The following is a 12485-nucleotide window of genomic DNA, read 5'->3' as shown; positions in this document are numbered from 1 at the left end:
AGAAGTCATTTTCAGTGCTTGAGTCACTTAGCCAAGACAAGAACTGCCTAAAAGCTTTGTGGCAGGGAGTCACTGCTCCAATAGCAGGAGATTTCACCAAATGAAACTCCTCCAGGCAATGAGGGTCAGTGCTGGAGAGCTGTACTGCCTTGGCCCACCATTGCTCCATCTGGAAATGATTTGTGCATACTCCAGTGGTCTGTGCAGTCCAGGCAAAGGAACAAATTTATGGCATGGAGTTAAATGCTCAGGGGGGAAAAAAGCCATCCCAACCCCAAGGCAGCATTAACCATTAACTGGTTTACTAATCTCATTTGTTAGGAAAACTTGCAAGCTAAGTAGAGCTGGAGTAAATGACTCGAAATCCACAGAGTCCAATTTAAAAAATAAGTGAGCCTGTATTAGCATGTGATCTGTCACACTTTCCTGCATCCTGTCTTACTTGAAGGAGAGAAAAATAGAACAATTAGTGATAAACTTTTTTAAAGTCTATAAATTTTGAGGCATCAGTAAGACCTTACAGCCAACAATGAGAGGCAAGGAAGGCAAGGTGAAAAAGCTTCTAAAAGAGCTAACACAAAATGCAGGAATTCTCCAGAATGCAAAAGCATTGTAGCCAGAGATTCTCTTTTCCCTTTTGGCTTGAAATCCCAGAGTTGCCTATTTTGCCTGAGGAAAGCTCCCCATCCCTTTTGGAGCCTGCTGAAGGCTGACTGCACAGAGCTGCCAATAATTATTTCATGCCACAACTTCCAGAACCAGAGCAAAATACTCTGCAACATAGGAATGACAAGTCAAATAACAAATAACATTTTATTTCATTTACAGTGATATTTTTTGAGTAGCAAAGGAACCATGACATATAGGAGCCTGTAATAAAAGTTCATGTGTCTTATCTTTATAAAATAAATGAAATCATACACGCAACATAAACGAGTGTGCTCTTTGAAGACATTTGAAAAATGTCATGTCTTGATAGCTATTATTTTTACTTACTGATGTCTGTTCTGCACTGGCTATTCCACTCTGAAATATAATTTAATTGTCAGCATGATAGTTTTATTTTTATCCATCAGTATCTTCCAAACCTAAACTGATCATAAAATCATAGAATGGATTGGATAGGGAGGGACTTTAAAGATCATTTAGTTCCAACCCCCTGCCATGGGCAGGGACACTTTTCACTAGACCAGGTTGCTCAGAGCCCCATCCAACTTGTCCTTGGGCACTTCCAGGGACGGGGCAGCACAGCTTCTCTGGGCAGCCTGTCCCAGTGCCACACCCCCTGACATTCTGTTAAAAATGCTGGTTATCGAAGCATAATCTTCAGGACACTAAGTTGAATCACAGATCAACCAAACACTTGACTCAAAAGCTATTTATCTTGCAAACAAACACACTACTGCTCTTTACAACAAGCACCCTATTAAAAAATTAACCTATCCCTTCATCCCTCTTTCTTCCCCCCCCCCCCACCCATTCCAACCCTCAAAGAATCTTTTCTGTCATTAATATTTGGCAACACTTAATGTCTTTATACAGATTAAGATCTTCAATCCATAGTCCAGCTCTTCACTGATTAAAAGCAGTCACAAAAGTAGAGACAAGTGACTAGAACAAAAATCCATGGATACCATGTACACCTTCTTGGCGTTCAATGCACAAAGCTATAAAAACTGAACATAATTTTGTGGAATAAGTCCTCTCTTGCCATTTAACGTGCCTTCTAGCCATCCTGGCTCTCTGGAAAATTGCACTGCAAAAGAAAAGGAGAGAAAATTACTGCATCTTTTTATGTTTGAATTAGTACTTCTCAGCTTTAGCTCCACGACACCAGACAACGCATCCATAAAAGCTTCCCATCACCTGCAATGACCAGTTTAAGAATCTGGCCAAGAAAGATAAAGAGGATTATTAACTTGACTTAAATACTTCATAATATACTTCTGCAAAGCCTACATGGTGAAGTAGATTTTAGGTGCAGCAGGCTTCATTAAGGAAATGGTTAACAGAGCTTAGGACAGATTTATAAAATAGAAAAATCTGTGCCTTAGGGGAAAAGTCAGAATTCATATCAAACAGTGGAAAACACTTTCACTAGGTGGGGCAAAACAAGAGGAAAAACCTATCTTCAGAAGAAGTGATGAATCTGGAAGCTCAGAGCCACAGAAGCACAGCATAGGACCTTACTTGGCATGAAAAGCAAGTCTGGAAAGGATTACAGGAGAAATAGAAATGAGCCAGATGTCACTCCAAGTATCATCTCTTCAGAATAGAGCTATTAGAAGTGACCACTGGACAAAATCCGAATCATTCTTCTGATTAAATCCTCTCAAAATTCAAATACACAGTTGATTAACAAAGCACAGAGAAAAGGCTAGAACGGCTCCCTGTGCCATCCTAAGTGTTCACCACTGCTGATCCCAAAGTTTATGCCAAAGTATCCATGAATATAAAATAAGAAGTATTTCAACTTGGACGCTCAATGCCCCAGAATTTACTCTGTTAGCAAGAGAACTAATGAAATCTGACTTCCTGTATATATATGTTGACCACATTTGACAGGAAGTTTAAAAAGAACCATAAATCTTTTTTCCTTGGAAAAGAGACTAAAAAAGTCCTCAAATTCCCCTCTGAGGTGTCTTTTAAGGATACAATACAGATACCTATTTACCTATGTAGCTGTAAAATCCCACACTTTTTAGCAACCTACGACATTCTCTACTGTATTAATTTATCCTCACAGTGCTTCTGAGACAGACAGTATTTAGGGAAGACATCAGACAAATGCTGAAACATGCTGCCAGCCATGTCAGTGCTTTATTTAAAACACATTAACACATTGGGAAATGTGATATTTGTAGCCTTCTACATATCAGGAAAATAACAGTTGAGAGAGAGCAACATGTTAAGTCTCACTTCCAAAAGCACTCTAAGGCTCCTAATTTGAGGACTTCAAATCACTTTCCCTGCTTTTTTCCTTGTGTCCTATTATTGTCAGACAGCTGTGCTTAGAAACCACACTTGGAGCAGCATATATAACTCCAAAGAACCCAGAAAACAAAACTGCTTTCAAATGATACTGATAGTTTAGGTTCAGCATGAAATGCTGGGCTTATATTTGTAATAAATGTGTTCAACAAAAAGATTCCAAAGGAAAAACGTGCACAGACAATTACCTTTTAGGATCTGTGCTCACACAGTAACTTATATTACCATTAGTAATAAGCAGACCCTCCTCTCCTTTTGTCATTTCTATTCCACAATTACAGAGTACACATGCATTTGAAACTGCATGGCTGACACCACCACAAACCTCTCTCCAAAAGCTGTAATTCTACATTTCCAGCAAATGCACCAGCAGCCAGCCAAACCCCTCCCTGAGGTCTCCCATACCTACAGAGCACATCTGTATTACAGGCCACAAACTCAAGAAAAATGACAGACTAAGGAGAAAAACAACTAGAAATCCTAGAAGTAGGAAATTTCTACCTATCCTCTGGGGCTTAACCTTAATCTCCATTAGAAAGAGAATACCACTGACATGTGAATGTCTATAAATCCAAGTCCTGTTCAAACTGAGGGGATGACACTGAAATGAAAATTTCCCTAAAATTTACACAAGGGAGGAAATGCTCACACTATGCTGAATCACATCACTCAACACAACAGCAAACTTCCAGAGAAATATTTTCTAAGCAAGTTTGGTAAGAGAAAAGTGAACCTGCACACTGCAGCACATTCATGGCCCAGCAGTTGGGTTTGAGTGGCAAACACCATTTTCACCCTAGAAGATGAGACCTAGCTGGTAGAACTGAGCTCTGGGCTTAGGAAATTAAATATTGCACATGTACATTGCACAGCTCAGGGCCTCACTTCTTGGCACACAGTTCTTTTAGACTCTGGGAAGGCTGAAGAAGGAAATATCCTCAATTACATCTAAGGCTACCATTTCTAGAAATCTGTGTTTAAAAAAAAAAAAAACACAGCAAAATGTAATTCTTAACATTCAGCAGCTGTGGTGATTGTCACAGCAGGGAAGGTTTCTGCCCCCAGTCCACTCACCTTGTGCAAGAAGGGGCAAGATACTTGTGTATCACTGACTGCTTCTGTAGGGAAATAATGTTAATGAAGGTGCCATCCAAAAGTAAAGCTGCTTTAAGCTCCACTGATCCTGTGTTCTTTGCTAATCCATTTCTGAAGTATGCATTTCTTTAACATCAAAACCACTTAACCACACAAACATATGAGTGTGGTGTCTGAGCACAGCTGTCTGACGATAATAGGACACAAGGAAAAAAACAGCCTGCATTCCTTTAAAATCAAAACCACTTAACCACACAAACACCATTCCTCCAATATGCACATCATGCTTCTTAAACCCAGGACACAGCCTATTTCTGAAAAAAATACTCTGCTCAGAAGAATTCTGTAGTGTCCCCCTTCTGTCATTTCTTCTCAGTCAACAACAATTACAGTTCTTAACACTTTCTCATTTAAAAATACCTTGCTGCAGAAACTACACATTTGGCCTTAAAACTACAACTCATTACTAGAGCAATCATCCCATAGGACTAAGGCTCATGTTGGCATGGGACAGGAGAGGAAAATACTTGTAGTATAAAAGATACAGAGCAGAGAACTAAACAGTAAATATTTTTAGCAAGATTTAATGAGTGTATAGCAAGACTGCACAAGACCAAGCACAGAACCACCACTAAAAGCCATCACCTCTTAGTACAGTGCAAATAGAGCCAAGTTGAGAGCTCAGAGGGGGACAGTGACTTCCTCAGTACCTGCTGCAAGGCCTTTCCAGCAGTCTCACTCATGGAGGCAAAGTGCAGAGAAGGAAAATGCCTGAGCATCACAACTACAGCAAGTGCTATGGAACCATCACCCCAACTCAAAGGAACCAACCAAACCTACAAACTTGGAACTTGCAGCGAGATCTAATTTCTTCTAATCAAGAAACACCATCAGGTCAACTTGGCATTTGCAGCACTGCCTCTTTTCTGTATTCTCCAAAGAAAATAGCTTTGATATTGCCAATTTTCTTGCTGCAAGTACATAAAATTCACAAGCACCTCTTCCCAGAGACCCAATGCCATAAGCAGACTTTGCTCTGCTCTGGCAGCTCAGAAGTTTCAGAGATCTCAACCACAATAAGAGCAAGGCTTACTTCCTCAGCAGTATTAGTTCATTGGCTGGGTGCCACTAACTTCAGCAAGACTGAATCAGACACTGATTTCCACATCTTTGTGGAAATTGTTTTGGTAGCACATCTAACCTGGTGTCTGGCACAAAAGGGCCTCCCTTTCTCATGGACTGTCAATCAGAGTAAAAACCTCAAAAAGCAACATAAGTGAGGATTACTCAGGGCAACAGAAATCTCACTTCTAAAACCACTACAGCACTAGAACTCACTTCCACAGAACTCATAATGCTGGCCAGTTTTTCATCAGGAAATTCAATTAAAGCAACCAAATGTACTTGCAAGCCCTCTGTGTTTAGAAATCCCTTTGGGTTTTTGAAACAATCCCTGTGGGTTGAGTTCTTCGCAGAAATGCAGAAATATTTTTCATGCTTAGGGTTAGCCTGGAATTTGAAATTTCAAAACTTGCTGTTTCTGCTGTGAGAAGCAGAATTATCTTGTGGACAGAACACAGGACTAGGAGTCAGGGGATCTCCTCCCCATGAATGTTTCCAAGTGCTCTGAAATACACAGATGAAAGGTGCACCAAGAAGGAGTTCTATCTCCATTTTTACCTCAGCACAAGAACCATTTGCACACAGTGCAATACAGTATTTTGGGACTTCTCTTTGATGTAAATCCTGGATTGGTCAGGACCATAATGACAGACAGTCCAGGAGCCACAGCATGAATTAGAGGGCAGAGAGTGCCTTGGAGTCAAAACCAGGAACATTAACTAAGGCTGGCACTTTGTTACAGTGGGAGAGAAAGATGGGGATGACAAGGGCTGTGTGAATGTGGCTTTTTGTGATCCTTTTAAACTTGGTGGGCACGATGGGTGCCCCACTTTTCCTTAGGAACAAAGCTCTCTCAGTTTTCCTCATGTTTTCTCTCCCCTAAAATCAGATTTTAAAAATTGTAAAAAGCCTTGATAAGAGCTATCTTGACAAGTTTTCAGGAAGCCTTCCTGCTAGCAGTTCTGCCAAGGAATTTTTATTGTGTAAACACCATTTAACCTATCTGAAACACTTCTCCTGAGTGAAATTCCCATTTACTTGACTTTTAAGCAGTCTCTTTCGAGAATCAGAAATTTAATAACACTTGGCTCCAAGACTGGCAAAATTCCAGTGCCAGGCAGTCTGATTATTCTTTCCCTGATTATTGGGAATATCTGCCTAAACAACAGATATACACAGCCAGCATATGTCTCTCTCAATCTCAGATTTTACTCTGTTTCCTGTATGTGCCCTTATCCAGCTGCAAACTCTTCAAGTTTTGTTTCCAACCACTTGAACTATATTGTTATGTGCTGTCAATAACATAGCCTGTAACAACTGGGAAATAAAAATATTGGCACAGCCTAAGGCAAATTGAATTGAAGATTAAAAAAAATAAAAAATCCAGTGGATATTGTTCAGATTACATTATTCATTTTCTTAGACAATTCAATTAAATAGAAAACTTTGCCTTTTCTTTTTAACTTACCAGATGGTGCCTTAGCACTTATATTCTTGGCACTTTAATGGAAAGACTGTGGGATTTGGGGAAGCACAATGCACATGCAGTACTGAAAATACCTGAATGTGAAAATGCCACGGTTCTTACAGATTCCTATCAGGTGATGCAAAGCTTAACTTAAAATATTAGCAAATCTAACCCTGGCAAACTGAGACAGATTTTTTTTTCCCCCATTTAGAAACATGAAATGGAGATGGGAGCAAAGGTTAAACTCACCTTCTTGCACCAGTATTACATTTAGCAGCTATGACAGGTGCAAGACTACTTCCCTAAATGCCATTATCCTGTCTGAGGCTGGAGCAGCCAGAAGGATTCATCCAGAGTAATGACAGGTGAGAGAGAACCACTGCAATCAACATCTATGGACCAAGAGAGACAGACCAAGAATGGGGAAGGAAACAGGAAAAAGGAAACAAAGCAGAAAAGAAAGAAAAAGGGAAAAAAAGAGAGACAGGATTAGAAAGTGAGACAGGCCGGGTGGAGAAAGGAGAGACAGATAAAACACTAATGGAAGCAGCACTTTTTAGTAGACATTAATTTAACAGTTACTTTAATGGTTGATACTAGCTGTATGTCAACTTGATTGATGCGTTGTCACTTTGATAGTTAAGGTTATTGGTAGAGCTGCAGAATTGATGTATTATTACTTTAATTCTTCATTTGGGGGCTTTATTAGGGCATATGGGAATTTAAATTGAGTAACTAAAGAACCTGAATTGATTCACTGCAATCTGATTTCAGCACAGACAGGGGTGCCTGATACAGAAAGAAAAGGCCCATGTTGAGGCATTTCAGGGGTTTCAGATATGGAGACAGATCTGCACTTGGCATGAAGAGAACCATCCATCACATAACCTACTGGGAAAAGTTATGAAATGACCATTACATACAGTTACTGCCTTATTACTTGCATGCACTCCCCATTTTTTTCTGCCAATCCAAAGCCTACCTGAGGGTGAGAGCCCTGCAGGGCAAGGACACCACCTGTGAAATAACCAGGATACAGCAGAACAAATCAAAGCTAATGTGTTTAAGGAAATGTGAGCTTTGCCATTGGAAATCTGCAACTGGGTTTTCCAAATGCAGTCCATTAAATCTTTTTCCTAAGCTTTGAACCTTATTTGTCTAATGGCATGGAAAAGTTACATTTCAAACATTTCTCCACAGGTGCCAGACTCAGATTCCACACTTGTTTAGGGGCAATCCAACTCTCCAGTTGAAAACTCAGAACTGAGGCTGCAATGCACTAAATCATGGGGGCTTTGTCACAACTTCCTGAGTTCTCATACAAGGAGAGAATCTCAACAATGCTCTCACACAAAAACATGACACACAAGGAACTACTTCTTTAAAGACACTCTTGCTGTTCTGTAGCAGAAATGTCTCTCCTAGACATCAAATCTTGTCCACCATGCACTAGATTGTCTTTGCTGTACACAGTTTGATGTCTGCTGAAGAGCCCTATCAGTCATGTTTTTAAAAACTTAAACTAAAGTAGCTGGTGTTAAGGACTTAAAAAGAGCAATCACTTAGCTAATTCATCTTTAAAAGGTTTCCCACCTAACTTGATTCAGACATTATTTGCCTGCATGGCAGCTCTAATAGGAAACATCAAGAAAGATTTTGTAAAGTGGGTGCTGGTAGGGAAGAACCTAGTGGGGACCCCAGGCCACTTTATGATGGGGAAAAAAAAAAAAAGCAGATCTGAAGTGTGGACTAGGATTGCAGTTTACTTCTTTGGGAGGAGACAGAGAACAGAAATATCCTATTTTACACAAAAAAATATTTTTAAAAAATTTTTAAAAAATTGATTTTCCTGAGCTTCCCATTCTGCATCTTTAGATTTTGTATTGCAGTATCATTGGTATAAGGTTTAAAACTAAAACCTTTCACTAAACTAAACTAAATTCAGTTTGAAGTCCCTGTGCATTTGCTGAAGGGTAGATGCATGGAAGCTCACTGAGAACACAGTCTTGAGCACAGGAATCACCTTCTGGATGCTCATATGTAGTGCTATATTTGGATCCATAGAAATCATTAAACACAAGCCTTCATTCCACACCTCAGTGAATATTCCTTTTTCTACAAGTATATGCACACACCAATGCAAATTTTGATCTAAATCAGTAAAAACACTGTCTTTTTTCCTTCATTGTTCACCTGATTTACCTGACACTCTGTTTGCTGGAAAATCCTGAAATAGATTTTTTTTCTTTAAAGGAAAACCCCTGTGTTATTTTACAAGAGTTCATGTTATAAAAAATTCAGTTTCCCGGCCAAGGTGTTCTCTTCTATTACTGAATAACCTTTTTTTTTTTGGTACTACAACACATTTAAATGATGCTGAAAAATTATACCAGTCGGAAGAGTCTATTCACCCAAAAATCAAAAGCATTGCCTCACAGTGTTAAGGATATGTTAACTAGCTTCTTCATACCAGAAAATATCTCCATCACCAACTGTGTGCCATCAGCAATGTTGGCAGAATAGCAGTCAGGCTTGTATTTTTATCCAAAGCCATTTTAGCAGTTTTGTCAATTTGTTTTTCATTGCTTTATATTTACTCAAGCAGTACTTACCATCTTCAAATATTGCTCCTATCTGAAATGACAATTCAGAGCTGTGTTCTGCTTCACATGGATAAACTGCTCTTGCTTTTCGGTGGGCAACGCTGAAAAATGAAATTATGAATTATAGCAACTTTTTACTATTATGAAGACACTGTCTCAAGCATTCTCTCTCCATTCACATTTGGAGATGACTAAAACTTTAAACACAATCTCACATGCATCATTACAGGCTTATAATTCATACACACAGCCAAAGCTGAAGCTTCACAGCTTACTGTTGGCATTTCTGAATATCATACTCCCAACTTTCTGCACACTTATTTTTATGACAAACTTGAATTTCAACTACAGTTAAATCTTTCTCATGTGCTAGTCAGCAATGAACTCAATAGCAGGCAAAGCATAATATAATTCACAACCAGTAATAAGAAATAAGAATTTTTTTATCAAGTGTCGGGAAGAATTTGTGGATATACCAAACTACTTTAATTAGAAAATACTATGGTATCTGAAGGGAAAAGCTAAGATGGTGAAGACCTTCAAAGAAAAAACTAAAAATACTTCAAAACATAGAAAACAACATGGAAGGAAACAGAAACAAGATGGAAGAAAACCTGGGAAAAAGAGTGAAAGGATGAAACCACAGAGAAAGGTAAAGATAGAAGAAAGTATTTCAGAGGTAGCAAGGCTAGGATGAGAAACTTAAATTTGAAACTTAAAACTTCCAAAGGTGGAAGAACCTGTATTTTAAAACTCTTAAGAGAAACACTGGAGGAGAGAGACACCATCCAAAACAAATCCTTCCTGTATTAACCAACAACCACTGACTCAGTTTACTGTGTGCCTTCTACCAAGGAGGCTGTTCAAAGGAAAAACAAGATGAATACACAGGTATTTTATTCTGTCAAAATTGCTATGGTTGCACTACCTGGTTTGAGATAATCATTCACCTGCCATGGGAGACTGTTTTTTATAAAGATGCAGAAAAAGGAGGCAAATACAGAGGCAGCAGAAGCTGAAGTGCAGACCATACCTTTCCACTGCTGTGTCAGTGGCAGTGGCAGGGCTGGGGAAGAAGAAAGTGGGCAGGGCAGCATTTGTGGCAGCCGGGTCAGCAGGCGGAACGTTCATCCATGAGACCATCGACGGGCGGCTTTGAGCAGGACTAGGAGGAAATACATTCAAGGCAGAATTAAAAACATGAATAAAATGTCTTATCGTACCAAAACATTTGAATCTTTCTAACTGGATAACCTGTTGGATTTACAAATTCAAACCAAATCATATTGTCAAGTTGATTTTGCAGAAATGGCCATCGTATGATTCTCCACTCCTCCTTGGAATTCTTTTTGCTACATCCTCAGCTAAGGAGAATTACCTGAGATGCATGACATAAGCAATGCAAGGGCAAAATTCCCCATTCCTTGTCTAATAAAGGCTGACAAAGTGAAGTTGCATAGAGCAGGCTATTATTTGAGCTGCCACTCTGCCTTTACAAGTTTTGATGAATCTATTTAAAAATCTCCTCAGTGCTATACAAAGACACATACAACTGGCAAGATTTCTGAAGAGGCTGCAGCTATTGCAGCATTGGGATCATGATGCTGCCTCTGGATTGAGATCTCCTTCATGGAGCTGTGCAAACACTGCCTCAGTGGCTGCCTTCACCAACACACTGCTCAAAGAGGTATCAGGTTAATGGCTGAACACAAAGTTGCCACAAGAGGAAAAGAAATAGCAGGCAAAATTTAAAACTTGTATTAGTAAACATATAGAGCTGTCCCCAACATAAACAGCATTTCTAATTTTACACCTGGAAGAACTAAAGTGTTCCAGCACTGGAAGGCTTTCCTTCATTTCATGGACAAAGCAACTGTCAGTGTGTCTTTGGAACAAAGAGCTGGACTTCAAGCAGTTTCTAAGCAGAAACAGAAATAAAATCGTTTGCACACATTCCTCAGAAGTAGTGGCTTCCCAATACAGCATTTATGACTTTGTCTTACTCCAAGATTAACCTCTTAGATAGCATTGATCTGAAAAAGCACCACCAAAATCTAAGAACTCAACCAAGAAGGTTTTTGTGGGGATATAAACACACACCTAATCAAGATAAAGTGAACACAGGAAAAAGAGGAATCAGGAATCAACCCAGTTATAATTGTAGATGAATAAAAGAGGAAACCTAACATAGGTAGCTAATTTTAATCTTCTTGCACACTGGGATATTCAATTTCTAGAAGAAATTATCACTATTTTTTGGTTTGCATAACATTATTTGCAATAGATCCAACTTTTACAAACACATATCTCACAGTCATTCTAGCAACTACATAGTTAAGCAGGCATTTATTTTGATTAATTTTTTAAAAAATTTAGTACATTATAATGTGAATGTCACATTCCTTAGTACAAGACAATGGCTTTTCCTTTGGAAATGTGTCAGAAGGCATTTGAATAAGAACTGGAATTCACAGTTTATAAAACAGCATTCTACAGTTAATTCCACCAGTAAAAATGAAACTTAAGTGTGCTGGAATCATGACCAGAAGGGTTTATCAAAACATGCTCTGCTTTTAAAAATTATCACATTTACCAAATAGGGGAAGGATTCATATGTATCAAGCTGAATGATGAGCTGGATTATGCTGTCTAGAAACATATATCATGCTTTACTTTGGGAAGAGGATATCCAGTCATCTTTACTGCCTGGGAATCTTCCACTGCACAATTTTTTACATCTTCCAATAATAACATACATTTAGGAGCAGCACCTATGTAATTTTAGGATTTTCTTTTACTTCAACTTGTCATCTTCCCATTTTTAACTAATAATTGAAAATTTTTCCTCAAATAAAAGAAAAACCTTCAGCTAAAAGTGACTTCATTCAGAGACAAACCAAAAAAATGAACACCAGAAGTTAGATCATTTTCTCTAAATACTAAGGATAAAACAATTCTCAGTGGTTCTGTAAAGTTTATAAAGTTTGGCAGAAAGTAAATGATTTCTTCATCATTCCCCAAACATAATGTCTAGATGCAGAATTAATTTTAACTCAGCAGGTGAACACAAGTAAAAAGTTTTTCAAAAGTGAATTTTAAAAAAGTATCCTACTTGCATAGACTAAACTCTTCTACTTAAAACAATCCTGAGACTTAGAGAAAAAATATTTTCCTTGCCATTTATTAAATTCAAATCAACCTCTTGG

At 38.6% G+C, this 12485-nt stretch overlaps 1 protein-coding gene across 2 annotated transcripts in view; it reads right to left on the bottom strand.

Annotated features, from left to right (window-relative positions):
- Window positions 1-799: 799 nt before the first annotated feature.
- The window catches only part of ARHGAP10 (Rho GTPase activating protein 10), a 135001-nt gene continuing 123315 nt past the window's right edge, over window positions 800-12485 (bottom strand). For both annotated transcript variants that reach the window (XM_079305953.1, XM_079305954.1), the window contains 3 exons: window positions 10313-10444; window positions 9289-9380; window positions 800-1756 (listed from right to left, as the gene is read on the bottom strand). In XM_079305953.1, coding sequence (XP_079162079.1) covers window positions 1668-1756; window positions 9289-9380; window positions 10313-10444 — 313 coding nt within the window. In that variant the 3' untranslated portion in view covers window positions 800-1667. The remainder of the gene's footprint in view (window positions 1757-9288; window positions 9381-10312; window positions 10445-12485) is intronic.

The sequence above is a fragment of the Erithacus rubecula genome, assembly GCF_903797595.1.
Source record: "Erithacus rubecula genome assembly, chromosome: 5".
NCBI classification, from domain to species: domain Eukaryota; kingdom Metazoa; phylum Chordata; class Aves; order Passeriformes; family Muscicapidae; genus Erithacus; species Erithacus rubecula.
This window is presented reverse-complemented; position numbering and strand designations above follow the sequence as displayed.